We start from the raw sequence: 22,326 nt of genomic DNA, 5'->3' as shown, positions 1-22,326 counted from the left end.
CCAATCAAATGAGCTTGTTGAACTTTGCATGTGTTGTAGCTACATTGAACGACTTTGGAAAGGAACAAAGGTAATTTAGGTAATCTTATACAATTTTTTTATTTATTAAGTTTGTTTGTTGAAGACTTGAAGCTAAAGTTCTTACACTTTTCTTTTTGGTTGCCTTTCAACAGAGTTTTGAGATGTTGAAATTTATCAAGCTGACAAAATCTCAAAAACTTATTGAAACCCCAAACATCATTAAAGTCCCAAATCTTATGACATTGGTTCTTGAAGATTGTATAAATTTACGTACGATTCACCCATCTATTGGAATTCATAAAATGCTTACTATTCTTAATTTAGAAGGATGCAAGAACCTCACAAGCCTTCCAAGCAAGTTTGAAATGGATTGTCTTACGTATCTTAATCTTTCTAGATGCTCAAAAATAAAACAAATTCCAGAATTCGGGAGAAACATGAAACGTTTACACACACTTCTCTTGGGTGGTACTGCAATTACAAAACTACCCACATCAATTGAGCATTTGACTAATCTTGATTCATTGAGTTTATGGGATTGCAAAAACTTGTGTGTTTACCTAGCACCATTTGTAATTTGAAGTTGGTTAGATTAGTCGATCTTTACGGATGCTCAAAACTGAATAGACTGCCAGAGAACCTAGGGAATGCTGAAAGTCTAGAGCGGTTGTACATGAGCAGAACTGCTATAAGAAAGGTCCCTTCTTCCATTGGTCTCTTAAAAAATCTTAAAACACTGTCTTTCAATGAATGTAAGGGGTTATCATCATCATCATCATCTAATTAATTGTGGAATGAGCTCCTCCCTTTTTATTCAATGCCAAGAAGTCCTGATCCCATGGACGTGCTATTCTCTTCTTTATCATGTGCATGTTCTTTGACCGGCTTGAACTTAAGTGATTGCAATCTCAAGGTAATATCTGATGATATTGGTTCCTTATTCTCTTTAGAACTTTTGGATCTAAGTGGAAATGATTTTGTTTGCCTTCCGGAAAGCATCATTCAACTTTCGAAATTGAAATGGGTGGTGTTGGATAATTGCACTAGTCTTCGATCGTTGCCAAAGCTTCCATTGAATATTGAATCCATTTATGCTGAAGGTTGTGTTTCACTGGAAATGTTACCAGATCAATTAAAATCAAGAGATTTATTGGAACCATCTCTCTTTCTTCACAATTGCTTTAAATTGGCTAACAATCAAAGCTGCATAGACTGGTTTATCTTAGGGATAAAAAAGTCCCTTAAGATCTCTCTCTCTCCCACTGAGAAATATGAGATTGTTATTCCAGGAAGTGAAATGCCAGAGTGGTTTAGGCACCAAAGCATGGGGGTTGAAGTGAATATAAAACAACCCTCTCATTTGTATAATGAGTGGATGGGAATTGTTGTTTGCATTGTGTTTTGTTCACATGATGTTGATCACCAAATCAGTTGCTTAATTCCCCTGTAATGTTCATTGACAGCCAATGGAAAAAGAATGTCTCCTGCACTAGGCAGTAGCTTAATTCCTAAGGTTTTACCAGATCACCTTTGGCTACTCTATGTAACTCCTCAATTCTTCGATGAGAAATCAAATAAATTATTGTCTGAAAGTGATGCGAATGGATTCACTCAGATTGGAATAAAAATTGAAACAGGAGGTCCAGGTGAGGAGGTTAAAAAATGCGGGTTCCGTATGATATACAATAAAGACATAGAAGATCTCGATCGAACAATGGCCCAGCATAGCAACAGTAGCATCTCTCCTTATGAGAGCATGGCTATGATAGTGGAATGTGACAAAGCCAAACGAAGTTGTGATGATTACGATGGGGCTGGACTCAGTGGAGAAGGTAAGACCGAATGGACCCAACTAGACCCAATAGGACTGAATAATTCGGAAGTGAGTTTAATTGGTCAATAGTTTGATTTGTTCAAATGTAGGCTTAATAAGTCTCTATATAATTTAAAAGTCATGATATTTGAAATATCCTAAATTTGCACGAGCAAATATTTTGTTTTTGATTTTAGGGTTAAATACATAGTTGGTCTTTAAACTTTATAGCCTATAAAAAAGTTTAGTCTATATTATACAAAATGATCGCTTTTAGTAAAATGATATGACCAAACTAAAAACAAAGTGTGTAGTGTACATGATTGGCTTAGGTTTGAGAAACTTTTTATTCTATATTGACCTCCTCAAGTCCAAAAATTTCTCACCCATGCTAACATAACCCAAAATAGCTCTAAAAATCAACTCAACCCAAACTGTAAGGGTCAGATTGGAGCCATTTGGAAGGTCTAATAAAAAAAAAATATCATTAAATCATTTAAATTCATTATTGAAAAAATTTACAAATTAGCCTAATATTTGAATTATATTAAAAAAACTATCAAAATATTAAAATAAATAAAACCATCAAATTCTCTAAATCTAAAACGAATCAAGTTAACAAATTTAAAATACATAAATTTTTAAAATTATTAAAAAGGAGTTGTGTTATCTATATATATATATATATATAAAACCGAAGTCTCTGCTGGCACCACAATTTTCCACGTCAGCACAATATTTAAAAAAAAAATAAAAACAATATTTAAAAAATAAAAAATAAAAATAAAAACATTATAACACCTCAAAACCCTAGCAACCTTACCCCTCTCTCAAGTTGCCTCTGCTGGTACCACAATTTTCCACGTCAGCACAATATTTAAAAAATAAAAAATAAAAATAAAAACATTATAACACCTCAAAACCCTAGCAACTTTACCCCTCTCTCAAGTTAAGAAATATAAAGCCAAAGTTTCTGCAAACTCTCTCTCTCCAAACGTAAAAATTCAACCCCTTTAATTTCTCTTTATATTTTTGAGGCTTATATAGAATATTAGTGAGTTATGCTGATTTTGTTTTTTTTGTGTGTGTGTATAGATGGTCATAATACTCTGGTATTCCAAGAGAAGTTTGTGTTTTAGTTAATTGAAGGCCTTAGAGAGATAAGTGTTGCAATTTGGAACAGCAATACAAAAGACGATTTCATTGGCAGCGGAAAGTAATTACTTTGTCTCATATTTTTGTTTTTTGAATTGATTTTGTGTGCTTTTTAGACCCTTTTGGATCAATTTTGTTAATTGGGTGGTTTTTTTTTTTTTTTTTTTTTTTGATAGGGTCCAATTGGAGAAGGTTCTTTCAAAGGGTTACGACGACCGCACTTGGTGTCTGTATACTAATAGTGGGGGGTAAGTGCTATAAATTACTAATCATTTTAAGTGTATAATCTGTTTCTAAAATTATCTATAATATTTTGTCCTCCAAAAATTTTATCTCTTTAATTTTAGTATATTGTGTTTCTTAAGCTATAGACAGATTTTCTTTGTTTCTTATTTTCAATAATAAATCATTTTATTGCAATACCGGTAATTGTTTGAGAAATCCAATATGTTCATATCTCTATAGAACAGAGAATAGTAGAAGCCAATTTTATTACAACTACTTAAATTGAGTTGACTTAATTCCGTACAATTACAAAGTATAGCATGAAAGATAATGGAATTAATTGTTGTAATTTTTATTTTCTTTCCATGTTTTGAATTTCCATGTTTTTATTGTTGATGAGAAATTAAGGCTCAGTTACACAATATGTGTAAATTCTTCAGAAGGCTACTTTAAATAGTAAATCAATGTGTCTCTTACATTTGAGTATTAGTTAGAATTATTTTCAAATGATTGTACCAATAAAAGTGAATGTGTATAAATTTTATTTAACTATCCCGTGCATCGCACGGGTTAGCGACTAGTTTGAGTTGAAATGCTAATCCGATACAGACTCACGCCATGCTTGGGGGGAAATTTTTAATTTAAAAAAGATAATAATCAACCAGACCCAAAGGCCAAAGTCATAATTTTGATATATAATTTTACGAGTGGTGTCAGTAGAAAGAAATTATTTAAGCAAAGCTGAACATGAAAATTATCCAACAAGTGGACTACGTGAAAAAATGTGGGTTACGAAGGACATTCACAATTAGTAATGGTTAGATCTTAACCGAACTCTGTCTGAGAGAAGCGGCGGAAGGTTACGAAGCGAAGAGAACCCGTGAAGACTATGATGGGGCTGGAAGCTCTAATGACAAAGCTCACCCAAAAAGGATTGCAAGACTTCTAGAAATTATGGCCCATGGTAACTCTGACTGTGAGGAGTCAAGTGAGTACAAAGACTGTAGTGAAGACTGAAGAGCTAAGTGAAAGTGACCTTGAAGGTTAATCAACTTTTTTCCCTGTAAGTCACTGTCTTTCTTCTTAATTCAAGCTCTGTTCGTTGCTACAATATCTTTTTCTTGTGTAAACATATTCATGGATTGCCCACCATGTGTTTGATTAGAGTTTTTAATGAGACTCCTAGAAATTTGACTAAGACGAACAAAAGATTGCGACAAAAAGCTTCTTCTTGTTGTTTATAAAGCAGAGAAATAATCTGCTTGAAAGCAAGTATACATCAAAACTGGAAAGCTTTTGCTGCCAAACGTACTGGTTTATTGTTGTTTCTTTCCATTTAAAGTTATACTTCACTCCCTCAAATTTTCATTAAGCATAGAAACTCTCCACAAAGTGCAACACACACACACTGAATCGGAAGCAAAATGAGTGGAGAGGAGAGAGAATTAGAGAGAGGGAGAGATATATGAGAGCAAGGTCTTGCAGAGTTCCCTCTCCTTTGCTTGACAAAATGCCCTCAGTAACACTGCCACATCCTCTCGTTTTTACCAACCCAAGGTGCTTTCTCCATAAGTGTTCTGTCAAGCGAGTGGAGGCATCTCTGAACTCGTCCCCATTCCTGACATAGGCCCATACTTTGGGCGGCAGAATCAAAATCTAAGCTTTGTGGATATAATGTCCATAATTTAGACTCTTCGCTATGCCATTTTCAATCCCATACCCCTACGCATATTGCGCAGCTGTTGCTTAACCAAATGTCTTTCCTCCTACATTGACACATGATCTGCACCACCATTCCACATGTTATGCAAAAGCTTGATCTAACCATTACTAATCCTTTGGTGGGGCTGCCTTTCTGTCTCTTCTTCCTACAATGTTAGTGCTTCTGAGTTTGATAGGTAATATTTTTCTCAATCCTCCTTCTGCTTCTAGTTTCCCAAATCTAAGGATTCTAGTACTTAGATCTGCAGAGTATGCAAACTCTGAATCTCTCCCCACCCTCCTCACTGCCCTTCTTGTCCTCATTTAAAAGTGACATGTATTTTTGTAAATTAGATTTTTCATTCCTTTCTTTATTTTGTTTCCCCCTGGTATATTTTTTTCAGACATTCAGGAGTTTAATAAAATATTTGTAATGTCAATTTTGAATGGAAAGGCTGGTATCAGCCTATCACTTGCATTGCCCCATTGATTTGTAATATTAAAAGTTTAAACTCATTTTATACATAACATTGTTCGTTAATTATGGAAATTATTACCAAATGACTTTTGTGCTTTGGGCCTCAATATTCTTGAAATTTTCCAAACTTATTTCAAATCATAACCAAGGAAAACCATCCATGTTCATTTCATTTGTCTTTTTAGTAATTAGACTCATGCAGGCAAACAAATGCGTAGACAAGGTTGAAAATTGGAGAAGTATCTTTTTGCAAACATTAAGATATCATATTGAATGGTAAGTATTACTAAATGGCCTTGGCCATGTCCTGCTTTTATTTTTAAAGTTAGGAAACCACCATTAACCTCATTCTTCCATGTGATGCTTGTGCAGAAGCATTGGTGAGTCCTCAATAATATTTGAATCTTATTTAGAACAGACATATCTTTTTCCTCTGCTTTTTCATAGTTATATTATTCTTTCTTTCTTTCTTTCTTTTGTTTTGTTTTTTTTCCCAGACATTTAGGAGTTTAATAGGTTACATCGTATATGTGTGTCCAATGTCAAGTTTTGATGGAAATGGGTGCTGCCACATGTAAGTGCCCTGTTAATTTGTAATATAGATGGCTAAAAACTCCTTTTATGCAGGATTGTTCAGTTTAATTATATCGATTTACTGATAAGCTGATATGGCCTCATACAACTCCCAAACGTGGTGAGTGAAACTATATCTTATGCTATGAGGAAGAGGAAAACTTGGATCATTTATTCCTGAAGTGTAGTCTTTCTTGGGCTGTATGGTTTTGGTCAGATTAGACCCGTATAACTTTGTGCATTTATCCTTGCTCTTTGAAGCAGTTGTTGACTTAGTGAATGGAGGATCTACATTTTCAATAGCAGGAATATGTGATGTTCTCTAGATTGTCATATCATAAATCTGTTGGCCTTGTGGTACAACCTCAACAAAGTGATGTTTGAGGGAGCAAAACAGGCTGGCATATGAATTTTTAATGCTCAGTAAAGCTTTGTTTTCCAGGTATGCACAAGCCTATCATGCACGTTTGGATCAGAGTAACTGTAGGAAAGTACCAAGGCGAGTGTGTCCAGTTGTGGAGGGATAGCTGGTGTTGCTGACAGTTAAGCGACACTGGCAAAGACGGTGCAGATGGAGTGGTTTTGCCTAAATCATGTGCTGGCAGGAAAATTTTGAAGGTGTTGCAGCTCTGCCATATGCAGCTGAGTAGCTGCTAGAAGCCTAGCTGTTTTGCTCTGCATCATTCATCTCTTATAACATTAAAGAAATTTCCAGTAGAACTTGGCTTGGATAGGGTGATGATTGTTGATCACAAAGTGTTTCAATTCAAAAGAATCTAGAAAGGATATTTTCTGCAAGCATATTTTCTGCATTATTCATCTCTTCTGCAAGCATATTTTCTTGTTAACCACAGAAAGGAGTATCCCCTATTGAATTTCTAATTTGCCATGCATGAAAGAAGTATATGAAACAGCATGACATTTCTTTTTTGTTTCCTTCTTTTAATAAAAAAAAAAAAAAAATCTTTTCAGTTTATAATAAGTGTACTAATATTAAGGTTTTAAGTTCCCTAACCCAAAGTAATGTTAAAGAGTTGCAACACATCAGCCACTGGTAGAATATAGGACTTCTTAAACTTGGAAATCTGTGCAGAGCTCACATTATTCCCAAATCATCATTTAACATTTACCATCTATGATGTAACGCATAATTCAAAATTATTTGCAACAATCAAGAACAACCATTTATTTACCCAACTGCCAATGCAACTGAAAGGGTTCACCACTAATGACAAAGACCTGAACTTCAGACAACCAACAAGTAAGCTAGTAAGCAAGAATTCTCTCTCTCTCTCTCTCTCTCTCTCTCTCTCTCTCTTTTTGGCGAATAAAAAAAATGTAATCCAAAAATTAATTAAACGCCCACAAAATAGAAAATAGAGGCCTGGTAGTTACAGTGAAAGTTGTAGCCGAGCTGAGGGTCAATCTCAGCTACAGACTGCTTTGTGACTTCGAGCTTTGCCTGAGATTTTTCGTCTTTACATCAAACTCATGGCCTGAGTAAAAAGCCATGGGTAAACTTTTTGTAAAACATTCTATCACATTATACTAACTCAACCAGGAATATGCTTTTTAAAAAGAGTTTGATTGGTTAACAGTTTGATTTGATAATACTTCTCACTATTATTTTATGGGTCTTGTTAAGTTAAAATTTTATAGCACAATCAAGTCACTTTTTTTTAGGAGTCAAGGCACCCTTTAACTACTAAAAGTTCATACTTCTATGAATTTTTACTATTTCTTGAAGTAGGTAGCTAGAGCCCGTTTGAACTTTGAAGCCTCTTTAATGATTGTCTATGACACCTGTGAACAAAAGCCTAATTTTAAAAATCATGCTATTGAATCAAATTTTCACTTGATTGTCCCTTTGCAACTTATATGATGCGATCCATCTCACAGTTGATTTCAATGCTTAATTGTTGATAATGTGGCAACTTCTTTCATAATGGGAAATACTGTTTGGGATGATAGGTTACTAAAATAATAGTTGTTCATGTGCATTAGGTATTCTTTGTGATTATGAAAGCCCAAAGCAATAACAATTCTGATTTATCTTATTGAAAAATCCAACCGTTTAAGTTGCGAAGATGTAAATTTGAGATATTATTTTAGTTGGTTTATACTTTAAAGTGTCTACCTTAAGAACTAGTGCACAATCCTCATATACTATCGTCTTCTATTATAAATTCAACAGATATATATACATATGAAGATTAAAAAAAGTACATATTTAATTTTGACATATTATTGATATTCAGCTAATGATTTATTAATGGATTTTGGTGAGGACTCAAATATAATCTTAATTCATTGCTGAGCCTCAGTCCTCTCTAGCTCTTGGGAAGCTTCCTTGGGTCCATGGTTATGAGAAAAGAGTGAGGCCTTTGGGGTCTTTGAGTTGAAGTGGGCTTGGGTTTTCAGTAATCTTTGATTTTGGTGCTGAGCAAGATTAAGATAGTCTGTGTCCATTTTTCCTAAAATTTCCCCTTCTCTTTAATTGGTTCTTGCTTCTTTGAATTACCCTGAGAACCCAATGCCTTAAGCTTCGTTGAAATACCCATATTATTAGGCCACTCATATTTCAAGCCCAAAGTAAGTGTTAGTGAGACTGAAATCACAGAGCCATTTATCCAGTGATGTTCACTACAGTCAAAACTTCCGGGAGTGTCATTAGAGTGCCAGGAGTTCTGGTCTTTTGCAAGCAAGAGTATTGGAGGAAATCACTATTGAAGGATTCCAAAGATTCTAGGACAATTACGGTAGGAAGCCAAGCGGCGCGCTTGTAGAGGTTATATAGAGTTTGTACCTCAATGGCGTCCCCTTAGTGGAAGCAATCAAGGTTTTCAGACCCAGACTATTCATTGAACCGTAAAAGGGAGAGGTTTAAGATTTTTGAGGTCGAACCAAGGTCAAACCGTAATGATGTCATAATTAATTAAAGCCTAAATATAGATATTAAATTTATAAAACTAGTAAAATTGACAATATATCTATACATGTGAGGGAAATTTAATGATTTTCAAGCATATATTTAATAATTAAATAAGAAAGTTAATAAAATAAAATAATAACAATTAAAATATTAAAATTTATGATTAATTTTTGAAGTAAAGTTGAATATCTTTGAAGGATTTTAATTATAATTTTTTTTTATTTATTATAAGAGATGGATAATTTAATTAAGAAGAATAAAATTGTGTTAAGTTGTTTTAAAAAAAAAAAGTTGTTAAGGGGTTGGGCCGCACGGTTCTCACCAGCTCGTGGGGTCCAACTCCGGTTTTAGGGGTTCATAGAATTAAAAAAAAAATCCGGTTCTTTATGCTTAAAAAATCGGTTTTCATCCCGATTCCCAGTTTTCACTGTCCGACCTCCCGGTCCGGTTCGGTTCTGAAAACCTTGGAAGCAATGAAGTCACTTCATGAGAAGGCATGTAACAAATTAAGTTGCTATTACCAGCCTTGATTTTTTGGACACTACTTCATTAATTGGCATGTTCATTTTTTTAAAGGACAATTACGTTATTTGCAAAGTAATCCTATTATTCATTTTAAAGAAGCATAGTTATTATTTTGAAAGGGTAAAGATTCTTCAGTTGATGTCAAAGCAACTCTAATATAAATAATCTTAATGTCAATTACGAACTTTGCTTGCTCCTAGCCTTCACTATTTTTTTCCCTACAATATTTTTTACTCTCTTCATTTTCAGTTTCTAAATGTCTATAGTTTATTTGCACCTTTTGCCTTTTGTCATAAAATTATTCCTACTTATCATAGAGAGACCAAAAAATAAAAATCAGCCTTACTAAGAAACCCCAAAAGAAATTACTCTAAATAAGAAAGAAAAAAGAGTAAAACAGAAACCAAGTGCAAACACAGTTACACATTTTTATCAACAAAGTAACCTATGTCTTTATCAACGATATGAAGTGCAAAATTAGGTAGGCAAATAAAAGAAAAATAAAGTAATTATGCACTACTTGTACCTTTCTTCAGCTACTTTACACACACTGCTTATAATAAATTAATTGGTGAATGTATTATTAGTCATAAAGTTTTCAGAATCCACTAAGAACATGTTTGGTTCGCTGTGATGTGCCCTTAATTTGATGTACATTACAATGATGTGACATTAAGATTTTTGGTTTATTTTATTTTTTCCTAATACTATCATAATTTAAAATTACAAAATATATCACATCACCTTAATCTCATCATCTTCCTAAATAATGTAATGTTGTATTATTGTATTGAGATTACATTAATGTAAGATTACAATAACGTAATATTACGGTGTAATGTAACATCATGCTGAACTAAATGCCCCCTAAGCATTTATGCGTGTCACATCCGGATTAATGGCATCAAGAATATATAGAAAGATAGCAATATGAATAGAACTTTATAGTTTTTTTTTTTTTTTTTTTTTTTTAATTTTTAAACTGATTAGAACTTATTGTCCCATCTCCAAAAAAAAAAAAAAAAAAACTTTATTGTTAATCTACAATCAATATAAATACTATAAACATGACTTTACAGCTGGCCGCCAGGAAATTCCTTGTCATCAAATTTCCACTAAAGCCCTTAAAAATAAAAAAAAATAAAAAGTTTTCACTAAAGCAAGTAAAAAAGCCAGAGGAAGTAATATAAAGTATAAACAAAACTTTAGTTAAAATTTAAAAAGACCCAATGAGAAAGTTTTCACATTCCCGTGCTTTTAATTTTGTATTGTTCATTTCGGTAATGACGAAATTTTTATTTCGTTGGTTCCAATTAGTTTAACTGGTAAAATTTCTGATGATTGTATTAGGAGTGGACGTCATAGGTTAAACTCTCTTAAAAAAAAAAAAAAAAGAAATTTTTGTTTCAAGTGATCATTTATAGTGCTAGTGACCATTTTATCATATAATCATTAAAAAAATTATTGTTTTTAATGAATTATAACAATAAAAATTCTTTCTAAATTAAAGTTTAATAAACAAATTCTTAAAATGCAAATTGGCAGTGAGTCGTGAGCCCCACTTGGGACCTGGCGGCATGGGTTTGAGGGCTATTTCTATTTGTATTTGGTGGCGTTTTCCTGGATTTATATATGGGTCATTACTGAAAGCCTCAAGGTGTATAATACAAAATTAAAAGCACAGAGGGTGTGTTTTGAAATTGACCCAAACCACAGGGGTCTTTATGCAATTTGGCCAAAACGTTTTAGCTGACTAGCAGGAACTTGAACAAAAGCTTTACGTCTGGTCACTCTTTCTCCTCTTTTCTTTTCTTAATGGCTAATGGGGAGTAAATTACTTGCGTATTGCTAATTAAGTTCACATCCCATGTGCCACTCGTAAAGAAGCCAAATAAAAAAGAGTTCAAGACCAAATTGCATTTTAAGTTCAAATCTCACACTTCGATGTTTTCAATTAAAATGTAAAGGGTTCAAATTCCCTCAACTTCAACTATCGAATTATAAAAAATGAATAATGATAACAATATGTTGAAAAAACTAGTTGTGGTTAGTTAGGTAAAAAGAAAAGTATTGGATCGGTTGAGACCTTTTAGAAAAGTGAGAGATAAATCAGAAATAAGAAGCTCTTCAATTAATTAGAATTATATTCAACAAGCGTTGTTTCAAAAGATTTTAGATTCTTTACAAAGAATTGTTGCAATTCTCCAAATCTTTAAGTTCTCACTTCTCTTGCACACATCCATGTCTTATATTTCTCTCCTTTCACTCCATCCTTGATATGAAATGTCTACCCAAAAAAAAAAAAAAAAAAAAAAAAAGAAACCTCTTCGCCAATCTATTTTCGTTTTAATTTTGTTTCTTCAATTTTAATTGAATGTACTTTTTATCTAATTTTTGGTTCAACATTTTCTAGGATAATTTCAATGGCTTCCATGAGCACTGAAAAAGCCTTGTCACCATCATCATCTTCTTCTTTTACACCTCGATGGAAATACAATGTGTTCCTAAGTTTTAAAGGCAAGGATACCCAAAATAATTTTACAGACCATGTATATTTTGCTTTGAAACAGAAGGGCATTTTCACTTTTAGAGATGATGAAAAACTAGAGAGAGGAAAATCAATTTCACCAGAGCTTTCAAAAGCAATAGAAGAATCAAGGTTTGCTATAGTCATATTCTCAAGAAACTATGCATTTTCTACATGGTGCCTAGCTGAACTTGCAAAGGTCATTGGATGTGTGAAAGAGACATGAATGATAGTTCTACCAATTTTTTATAATGTGGATCCATCTGATATACGGAAACAAATTGGAACTTTTGCACAAGCTTTTGCTGAACACGAAGAACGTTTTGAGGAGAACATAAAGAAAGTGCAGAAATGGAGAGATGCTTTGAGAGAGGCGGGCAATCTCTCTGGGTGGCACTTACAAGATAGGTAATTTAATTTGAGATATATTTTTCTTCCCTATGTGTCAAACATCTCTCCCTATATTTACCGTGCGAATTATACTGTCAAACATATACACAAGATTTTGACTATAGTATATTCTACATTTAATATGTGAACATTATATTTCTTATGTAATCTGTACTATATCAATAATGGTTTCGCTTTTAAATTAGGAAAAAAAATCTTCATTAAATAATAAGAAATAAAATTATAGATCTTCTCAAAAAAAAAAAAATTATAGAATTTGAAAGAACAAAATATCATGACCTTAAATGTCGGATAATAATAAAAAATGTTGGAAAGTGTGAGAAAAACAAAGAGTTATAAAGATTAAAGAGGTCGTTATCTTTTAAAATCAAATTATCCATACATACATATAAAGTGGAGGAGTTAATGATAGTTATAAAAATTAGGGAAAATAAAATTTTATTGAAATAGGATCTCCAAATTAACCTTTTTACTAACTTGTAACTCTCTACATATTCACAGACACATTTAAGAATATGGCAAGACTTAGATACAGTAATCAGGTGTTGTTCCTTAGGTTTCTCTTTTAAGATTCTGCCATGTAAATTTTTGTTCATGGGATGAAAGTGTATTTTCTAGTTAAGTAGTTACATTGCTGAATCTTAAGAGGGGGACCTAAGTTTTGTCCTTAAGAATAAACACAATTAGATATACATTAAACATTCATACCTAAGCTTAATACTACTGATTTCGTTTTAGTATTTTTGTTAATTCTTTGAAAATACTTTGTAATGAATCTAATGATAACTTTTTAATGAAAATACTTTGTAAAATTTTATTGAAATAGGATCTCCAAATTAACCTTTTTACTAACTTGTAACTCTCTACATATTCACTGACACATTTAAGAATATGGCAAGACTTAGGTACAGTACTTAGGTGTTGTTCCTTAGGTTTCTCTTTTAAGATTCTGCCATGTGGATTTTTGTTCATGGGATGAAAGTGTATTTTTTAGTTAAGTAGTTACATTGCTGAATCTTAAGGGGGGAACCTAAGTTTTGTCCTTAAAAATAAACACAATTAGATATATATTAAACATTCATACCTAAGCTTAATACTACTGATTTCGTTTTAGTATTTTTGTTAATTCTTTGAAAATACTTTGTAATGAATCTAATGATAACTTTTAATAGAGTGTGCAAATTGTTTATTATGAATTCCTTGATTTTATTTTTTTTATTTTTAAGAAAAGGTAATTTGACGATTTATATACTTAAGTTTTACATTTGAACGTAATTTTTGTTAATTTTAACATAATGAATTTAGTTAATGTTTAAAATTTCGAATTAGTTATGAAAATTGAGTTATTATAAAAATATAAAGAAGATAATAACCAATTCATTAGAACATAATAGAATTTTTCATTGACATTTATACTTGAATTAAAAACAAGTTTTAAGGCCAAAAAGTTCAATTCAAAAGTCTATATTTTACCCACAATAGAAAAACTCTAAAACAAATAAATTCAATCTCAAAATCAAAGCACATAGTAATTCATCTTATCTCCAAAATCAACATGGGTGATTCATAGTAAGTTAATAAATTCAATAGATGTTAACATAAAAATTAGCTATGTATATAGAAACAATAGCTCATATTATATGAATAGCAAAGAATAAACTCAGTATCACAAATAAGACATTTAAGATGTCATGCCCTTTGTATTGTCCCAACAGGATGGGTCACACCCACATACTGCCCCCATCGATAGGGTCACTAGAAAATAAAAAACTGCCAATTAAAATCACAACATCACAACTTCTATAACACGAATGAATTATAATCCGGATAGTGTACAAATACGATCAAATGAGTTTCACAAATGCAATAGCAATAGCTCAAAGATATAAGAATGGAATTTTAGATTAAAAGGGTCACATGAGATGGTACAATGTGTAAAGAAAATGGCAATGAGTTGAGGACACTCAAAAAAACATGGAAACTTATCAAGAATGAACTTTTAGATGGGTTCATCAATGAATATGGTAAAACAAGAGGAATAGTTTGTAAAGTCTCACTTATATATTTGGATCTACAAAAACCTCAAGAGGAGAGATTGTTATTAATATAAATGTTTGGGAGGAGTGTCATCTTGATAAAACTTGAGGAATGTTGGTGGAATTTACTCTAATTTTAATTATTATAGTCTGATATGATTTTGAGATGAGCTTATATAATATCTAATTTTAATGTGAATGTTTTGGTGCCAATAACTAAATGACTAATTGTTATATAATTCTAAAACTCTCATATATTGTACCAAATATCTTATAATTTCACATGGAATGATTTTTTTTAAAGATAGGTTTGAGTCAAAAGTTATTTCAAATTTTGTTATTTTTAGTCAATAGCAACTTATTAAGGGCACAAATCGAAACAATTAAAAAGGTTAATGGTTTTAGTTGATAATTTTAGAAATTGAAGGTTAATTTGAAACCAATCCAAGCCTTATGGGAATTATGTAATTTATAATTCTAACACAACTCCTAATTAGATTAATATTCTGACAATCAAAATAATTCCGCTATTAGATCACACGTTCTAGTAGGTGTAATTTTAAGTTGGATTCCACTGTTCAATGGCCAACAAGGATAATGACCATTGCTATCATAAGAAATAGGATTGGATGATAACATTAAATTTCCTCATTTCTAAATATTTTGCAGCTGCTCTCTTCCCTCTCTTTTGTAGGCTTTCTTCTTCTTCCTTACTCCCTGTAAATTAAAGCATTAATTTGGAAACTGGAAATTAGGGAAACGTTTCGTTAATTGTATAGTTAAAATACGGGTAGTTCTTTGATTTTGGCTTGAAGCATTCAATTACGTTATTATCAAAAAGAAAAAAGAAAAAAAGAGGCATTCAATTACATAAATTCAACCCAATTTCAGATTTAACCAACTAAACTTAATGCCACATGTCTACATAATTTTTTTGTTGGATATATCCTGTCCTTGTAAATTCAGATTCACAGCTTATTGTTCTCTCTTCTTTGAAGGTCTGAGGCAGAATGTATCCAAGACATTGTGCAAGTGATATTAAATAAATTGAGAAATACATTCTCAGTACATACAATGGGACTAATAGGAATAGAATCCCGAGTGGAGAAATTGAAGTCATACTTAGCTATAGAGTCAAATGATGTTTGTTTTATAGGAATTTGGGGGACAGGAGGAATGGGTAAGACAATTCTTGCAAGAGTTGTCTATAGTATGGTTTCCAATCATTTTGAAGCTTGCTGTTTTATTGCTAATGTTAGGGAAGAATCTAAAAAATGTGGTTTATGTAAGTTACAAAAAATACTTTTGAAAAAACTTTTGATGCTAGAAAGTTTGAATCTACAAGATGTCGATGACGGAGTTCAAATGATCAAGAATAGGTTACATAACAAAAAGATTCTTCTTGTTCTTGATGATGTAAATGAATTAGACCAATTGAAGAAGTTAGCTGGGGAGCATTGTTGGTTTGGTTCAGGTAGTAGAATTATGATAACAACAAGAGATAGGCATTTGTTGGTGAATCATGAAGTAAATGAAATATATGAGGCTGAAGTATTGAATCATGATGAAGCTCTTAAACTTTTTAGTTTGAAAGCTTTTAAAAAGGACCATCCAGCTGAAGATTATGAAAAGCTATCTCAAGTTTTGGTAGATTATTCTAAGGGGCTTCCTTTGGCCCTTGAAGTTTTGGGTTCTTTCTTGTGCAAAAAAAACATTGATGAATGGGAAAGTGAATTGAATAGGCTCACCGAATTTTGTGATAGAGGAATTCTCAATGTGCTTCAAATAAGTTTTGATGGATTACGACCAACAGAGAAGGATATTTTCTTAAATATTGTCTGCTTTTTTAATCACAAGAATCGAGATGACGTCATAAAAATACTAGACTATCTTGGGCTTCATGCTATAATTGGATTGAGGGTTCTTATTGATAAGTCTCTCATTAAATTGGAATTGCATGAAAATCGATTGTGGATGCATGATTTACTACAAGAAATGGGTCGAGATATAGTTTGTCAAGAGTGCTCTAAAGACCCAGGAAAACGTAGTAGATTGTGGTCGTTTAAAGATATCGATAATGTGCTGACAAAAAATACGGTAAGGGGTTATTGAAAGAAACTAAGAATATATCTTATTTTGTTATTCAACATAATTTTTTTTATAAAGAATGATGGAGTTTAAATTATATTAGTCTAGTAATAATACATTTTATACTAATCCCTCTTATTCTTACTAACAGGGAACAGAGGCAATTCAAAGCATAGTACTAGAGTTGTATGAGCCAAAAAAGGTATATTGAATTTCCTCATTTCTAAATATTTTGCAGCTGCTCTTTTCCCTCTCTTTCATAGGCTTTCTTCTTCTTCCTTACTCCCCGTAAATTAAAGCACTAATTTGGAAGGCCAAGATCTTGGAAACTGGAAAGTAGGGAAACGTTTCGTTAATTGTATTGTTAAAATGAACGATAGTAACCCAATACTTATACGGGTAGTTCTTTGGATTTTGGCTTGAAGCATTCAATTACGTTATTATCAAAAAAATATAAAAGAGGCATTCAATTACATAAATTGGACCCAGTTTCAGATTTAACCAACTAAACTTAATGCCACATGTCTACATAATTTTTGTGTTGGATATATCCTGTCCTAGTAAATTTAGATTCACAGCTTGTAGGTCTGAGGTAGAATGTATCCAAGACATTGTGGAAGTGATATTAAATAAATTGAGAAATACATTCTCAGCACATACAATGGGACTAATAGGAATAGAATCCCGAGTGGAGAAATTGAAGTCATACTTAGCTATAGAGTCAAATGATGTTCGCATTATAGGAATTTGGGGGATAGGAGGGATGGGTAAGACAACTCTTGCAAGAGTTGTTTATAGTATGGTTTCCAATCATTTTGAAGCTTGCTGTTTTATTGCTAATGTTAGGGAAGAATCTAAAAAATGTGGTTTATGTAAGTTACAAGAAATACTTTGAAAAAATTTTTGATGCTAAAAAAGTTGAATGTACAAGATGTTGATGATGGAGTTCAAATGATCAAGAATAGGTTACATAACAAAAAGATTCTTCTTGTTCTTGATGATGTAAATGAATTAGACCAATTGAAGAAGTTAGCTGGGGAGCATTGTTGGTTTGGTTCAGGTAGTAGAATTATGATAACAACAAGAGATGGGCATTTGTTGGTGAATCATGAAGTAAATGAAATATTTGAGGCTGAAGTATTGAATCATGATGAAGCTCTTAAAATTTTTAGTTTGAAAGCTTTTAAAATGGACCATCCAGCTGAAGATTATGAAAAGCTATCTCAAGCTTTTGTAGATTATTCTAAGGGGCTTCCTTTGGCCCTTGAAGTTTTGGGTTCTTTCCTGTTCAAAAAAAGCGTTGATGAATGGAAAAGTGGATTAGATAGGCTCATTGAATTTTGTGAAAGAAGAATTCTTGATGTGCTTCAAATAAGTTTTGATGGACTACAACCAACAGAGAAGGAAATTTTCTTAAATATTGCATGCTTTTTTAATCACATGAATCAAGATGATGTCATAAAAATACTAGACTATCTTGGGCTTTATGCTATAATTGGATTAAGGGTTCTTATTGATAAGTCTCTCATTAAATTGCATAAAAAGCAATTGTGGATGCATGATTTACTACAAGAAATGGGTCGAGATATAGTTTTTCAAGAGTGCTCTAAAGACCCTGGAAAACGTAGTAAATTGTGGTCGTTTAAAGATATTGATAACATGCTAACAAAAAAAACGGTAAAGGGTTATCGAGAGAAACTAAGCATATATCTTATTTTATTATTCAACATAATTTTTTTTATATAGAATAATGGAGTTTAAATTATATTAGTCTAATTATCAACATTTTATACTAATCCCTCTTATTCTTATTAATAGGGAACAGATGCAATTCAAGGCATGGTACTAGAGTTGTATGAACCAAAAAAAGTATATTGGAATCCTGAAGCCTTTTCAAAGATGCAAGATCTAAAATTGCTTAAAATTTGTGGTGTTCAACTTATGCATGATCTCAAATATCTTCCTAATAGCTTAAGATTTCTTGATTGGAGAGGTTACCCTTCAAAATCATTGACATCAAGTTTCCAATCAAAGGTAATTTAGGTACCCTTATACTACTTTTTTTTTTTTTTTTAAATAAGTTTGATTGTAGAAGCTAACTGTTTTACTCTCTTTTTTTTTTCTTTTTCTTTTTTGGCTTTCGACAGAGTTTTGAGAATTTGAAATTCATTCAGCTAAGAGAATCTCAAAAACTTATTGAAGCCCCCGACATCATTAAAGTCCCAAATCTTGAGCGTTTAGTTCTTGAAGATTGTATAAGTTTACCTACAATTCACCCATCAATTGGAATTCATAAAAAGCTTACTATTCTTAATTTAAAAGGATGCGAGAACCTCACAAGTCTTCCAAGCAAGTTTGAAATGGAGTGTCTTAGGTACCTTAATCTTAGTGGTTGCTCAAAAATAACAAAAATTCCAGAATTTGGGAGAAACATGAAACGTTTATGCTCACTTGAATTGGATGGTACTGCAATTACCGAACTACCCATGTCAATTGAGCATTTGACTGGCCTTGTTTTTTTGGGTTTAAGAGATTGCGAAAATCTTGTGTGTTTACCTAATACCATTTTTAATTTAAAGTTGATTGCAATAGTCTCTCTTAACAGATGCTCAAAACTGGATAGACTACCAGAGAACCTAGGGAATGCTGAAAGTCTAGTGTCGTTGAATTTGAGCGAAACTGCTATAAGAAAGGTCCCTTCTTCCATTGGTCTCTTAAAACATCTTATTGAGTTGCATATCAGTAGATGTAAGGGGTTATCATCTAATAAATTGTGGGATGAGCTCCTCCCATTTTATTCAATGCCAACAAGTCCTCTTCCCATGGACTTTCTATTCTCTTCTCTATCTCTGTCACCTGCGTCTTCTTTGATCCACTTGTTTTTAAGTGACTGCAATCTCAAGGCAATCTCCAATGATATTGGTTCCTTATTCTCTTTAGAATTTTTGGATCTAAGTGGAAATTATTTTGTTTGCCTTCCGGAAAGCATCATTGGACTTTTAGAATTGAAAGGGATAGAGTTGGACAATTGCACAAGTCTTCGATCATTGCCAAAGCTTCCATTTAAGATTGAACGCATTTGGGCAGAAGGTTGTATCTCACTAGAAATGTCACCAGATCCATTAAAACCAAGCAATTCATTGGAACCATTTCTCTATCTTCAAAATTGCTTTCAATTGGCTGACAGTCAAAACTGCATAGACTGGTTTATCTCAGGGATAAAAAAGTCCCTCAAGCTCTCTCCCTCTTGCCCTCTCTCATTCCCAGAAGTGTCATATGACATTGTTATTCCTGGAAGTGAAATTCCTGAGTGGTTTAGCCACCAAAGCGTAAGGAATGAAGTGAAAATAAAACTACCTTCTCATTTGTATAAGGAGATGGGAATTGCTATTTGCGTTGTGCTTTGTAACGATGTTGCTGTTCCCCTTCATAGCCCTTTGTTGACAGCCAATAGAAAAGAAATTTATATTCGTGGCTATATCATTTTTTTAACAGATCACCTTTGGCTAGTCTATGTTACTCCTCAATTCTTAGACGAGGAATCAAATAAATTATTGTGGGGAGGTGACGTGAATGGATTCAGTCAGATTAGAATTAAAATTGAAACCGATGATTTAAGCTTGAAGGTAAAAAAATGGGGGTTCCGTATGATATACAAGAAAGACATAGAAGATCTTGACCAAACAATGGTCCAGTATAGCAACATCAGCATCACTCCTTATGATGGCATGGATGTTCTCCATCATAATTTCAACAATTCGTTAGTGGTAGTGGAATGTCACAAAGTCAAGTGCAGTCGTGATGATTACAATGGGGCTGGACCAAGTGGAGAAGGAAGCTCTAATGACATACCAAACCCAAAAAGGATAAAAAGGCACACAGAAGCCCATGGTAAATCTGATTGTGAGGAGTCAAGTGAGTACAAGGACTGTGATGAGGAGTTAAGCGATTGGGATGAATCTAATGACAGTAACCTCGATGCTTAATCAACTTTTTAGTAAGTCACTATCTTTCCTTTGTTGGTTTCTACATTTTCTTTTTCTTTTTCTTTTAGTGTACATTTATTAATGGATTGCCCACCACATGTTTGACTAGAGTTGTCAATGAGAGCAATTTGAAACAAAGAATGGCAACACTCCTATCTAATTTGATATGCATATAAAAAACAGAGTCTTATGAAATAAACAATGATTAAGGTCATCTTGGTTTAGTGATTGTGTTACTTGTTTTGCTGGTAGCCCCCTTGATGTTGGATTATTGGACTATTTCATGAGGTGAATTTGTCACATGGCCAAGAGACAAAAATATAAGTGCAGTCCGTTGTATGCTTTTTAATTTCTCTCTTCATTGTTTTAAAGTTTTTCAAGGTGCAAAAACAATATATGCATGCCACTGCAAACATTACAATCGAAATTAATTTTTATCTCGTTACATATTATATATGTGAAGTCATGCATAGATCGCAGACAGAATGATTAGTCTAGCTAGGGATAGTATCTAGCTTCCTCCTTAGTTGAAAGTTCTCTAAAGTTGTGTACTAACCTTCAATCAAAGAAAATGTTTTTTTTTTTTCCTATTTAAGAGAATAGCTGAGTTTTCTGTTCTAGTTCTTGTTCCTTTTATTTTTGTTTTGCTTTGAAAATTCTTGTTATTTTAAAGTATGACGACAGTTATATAACTTTTCCCCACTCCACTTGCTATATAGCTACGACAATCAGGATTCCAATTCTAAAATGTACAAACTTTAAAATCAAATGTAGTTATAAATTTAAAATCTTCAACAATGAGGAACTTGATAACAACTTTTATGAGGAATTAATTTGGATATTAAAATTTCTGTAAAGAACAAATCATTAAAACAAGTTCTTAATACATCCAAATATCAACATTATTGACAATTGAACGCATCAGAATAATTAGTCTTCCTAGAGGTTGTGTCTAGCTTTCTCCTTTGTTGAAGGCTTTTTAGGGTTGTTTACTAACCTAAAACCAGAGCAAATGCTCTTTTTCTGATTAAGAGAATAACTGATTTTTCTATACTTTTCTTTTTATTTTTTGCTTTTGCTTTTCTCTGAATTTTTAGTTATTTGAAAGTAGGACAACAATCATAAAGTTACTAAAATGATTTGTATTAGCATGTTTGAGGACATTGTTATTGCAATTCTCACAATGCAACAAACTTTAGAATCAAATTGTAAGGTTGAATTTAATCAACCATTCTGTTGGCTTTATTCCATGCCAAATTTTCTTGTAATTCAGTATTTAGAAACCCTGTATTTAGGTGGGAATCATGTAAGGGTAGTGTGTGAGAGAGTGTGAAGAAAAGCTCAGAAGTGTGCATTCTACAGGGACTCGCAACTAGATCTTGCGGCTGGCAAGTCACCAAAGTAGGCACACGTGTGAAGCATGCAGAGGAGCTGAAGAGTCACGCCAGTTGTTGCACTACAGGACAAAAGTCCCAAGCTGGCCAGGTAGTTAGCTCGTGACTTGAACTTGCAACTCAGCCCAGTTGAGAGGCCAAGTCGCCAGACCACTCTATTTAGGAAAAACTGACCTTTCGCATTCCAAATACACACCAGTATAAATACCCCTTATACCCACGTATTGTAAAGAGCTTCTAGAGAGAATTTTGAGAGAGAAACCCTAGAGAAAAGTAAGATTGACTCATCCACAATCTCCATCCTTTGATTCTCCAAATTCCTCTACTCTCACCCTCTCCATTGTTACATCCTTGAGAGGTACATTAGCCAAAACCTTTTTCATCATACCCATATCTATGAGGAGGCTATTTGGTGCTTGGGAAGCAGTTAGGAAGGGACCAATTGATATAGGTTGATACTA

The 22,326-nt window shown here is 32.8% G+C and overlaps 1 protein-coding gene and 1 long non-coding RNA gene across 2 annotated transcripts in view; both read left to right on the top strand.

Annotated features, from left to right (window-relative positions):
- LOC126700431 (TMV resistance protein N-like) overlaps positions 1-22,326 on the top strand; it is a 168,240-nt gene that overhangs the window by 105,784 nt on the left and 40,130 nt on the right. The window contains exons 4-7 of the mRNA XM_050398591.1: positions 15,777-16,494; positions 16,637-16,687; positions 18,304-18,519; positions 18,633-20,482. Coding sequence (XP_050254548.1) covers positions 15,777-16,494; positions 16,637-16,687; positions 18,304-18,519; positions 18,633-20,471 — 2,824 coding nt within the window. The 3' untranslated portion in view covers positions 20,472-20,482. The remainder of the gene's footprint in view (positions 1-15,776; positions 16,495-16,636; positions 16,688-18,303; positions 18,520-18,632; positions 20,483-22,326) is intronic.
- On the top strand, positions 3,862-6,767 carry LOC126700473 (uncharacterized). Its single transcript, XR_007647187.1, has 2 exons — positions 3,862-4,277; positions 6,409-6,767. It is a non-coding gene; the product is annotated as an uncharacterized LOC126700473 (long non-coding RNA).

This window comes from Quercus robur, chromosome 9, assembly GCF_932294415.1.
Source record: "Quercus robur chromosome 9, dhQueRobu3.1, whole genome shotgun sequence".
Lineage (NCBI taxonomy): Eukaryota > Viridiplantae > Streptophyta > Magnoliopsida > Fagales > Fagaceae > Quercus > Quercus robur.
This window is presented reverse-complemented; position numbering and strand designations above follow the sequence as displayed.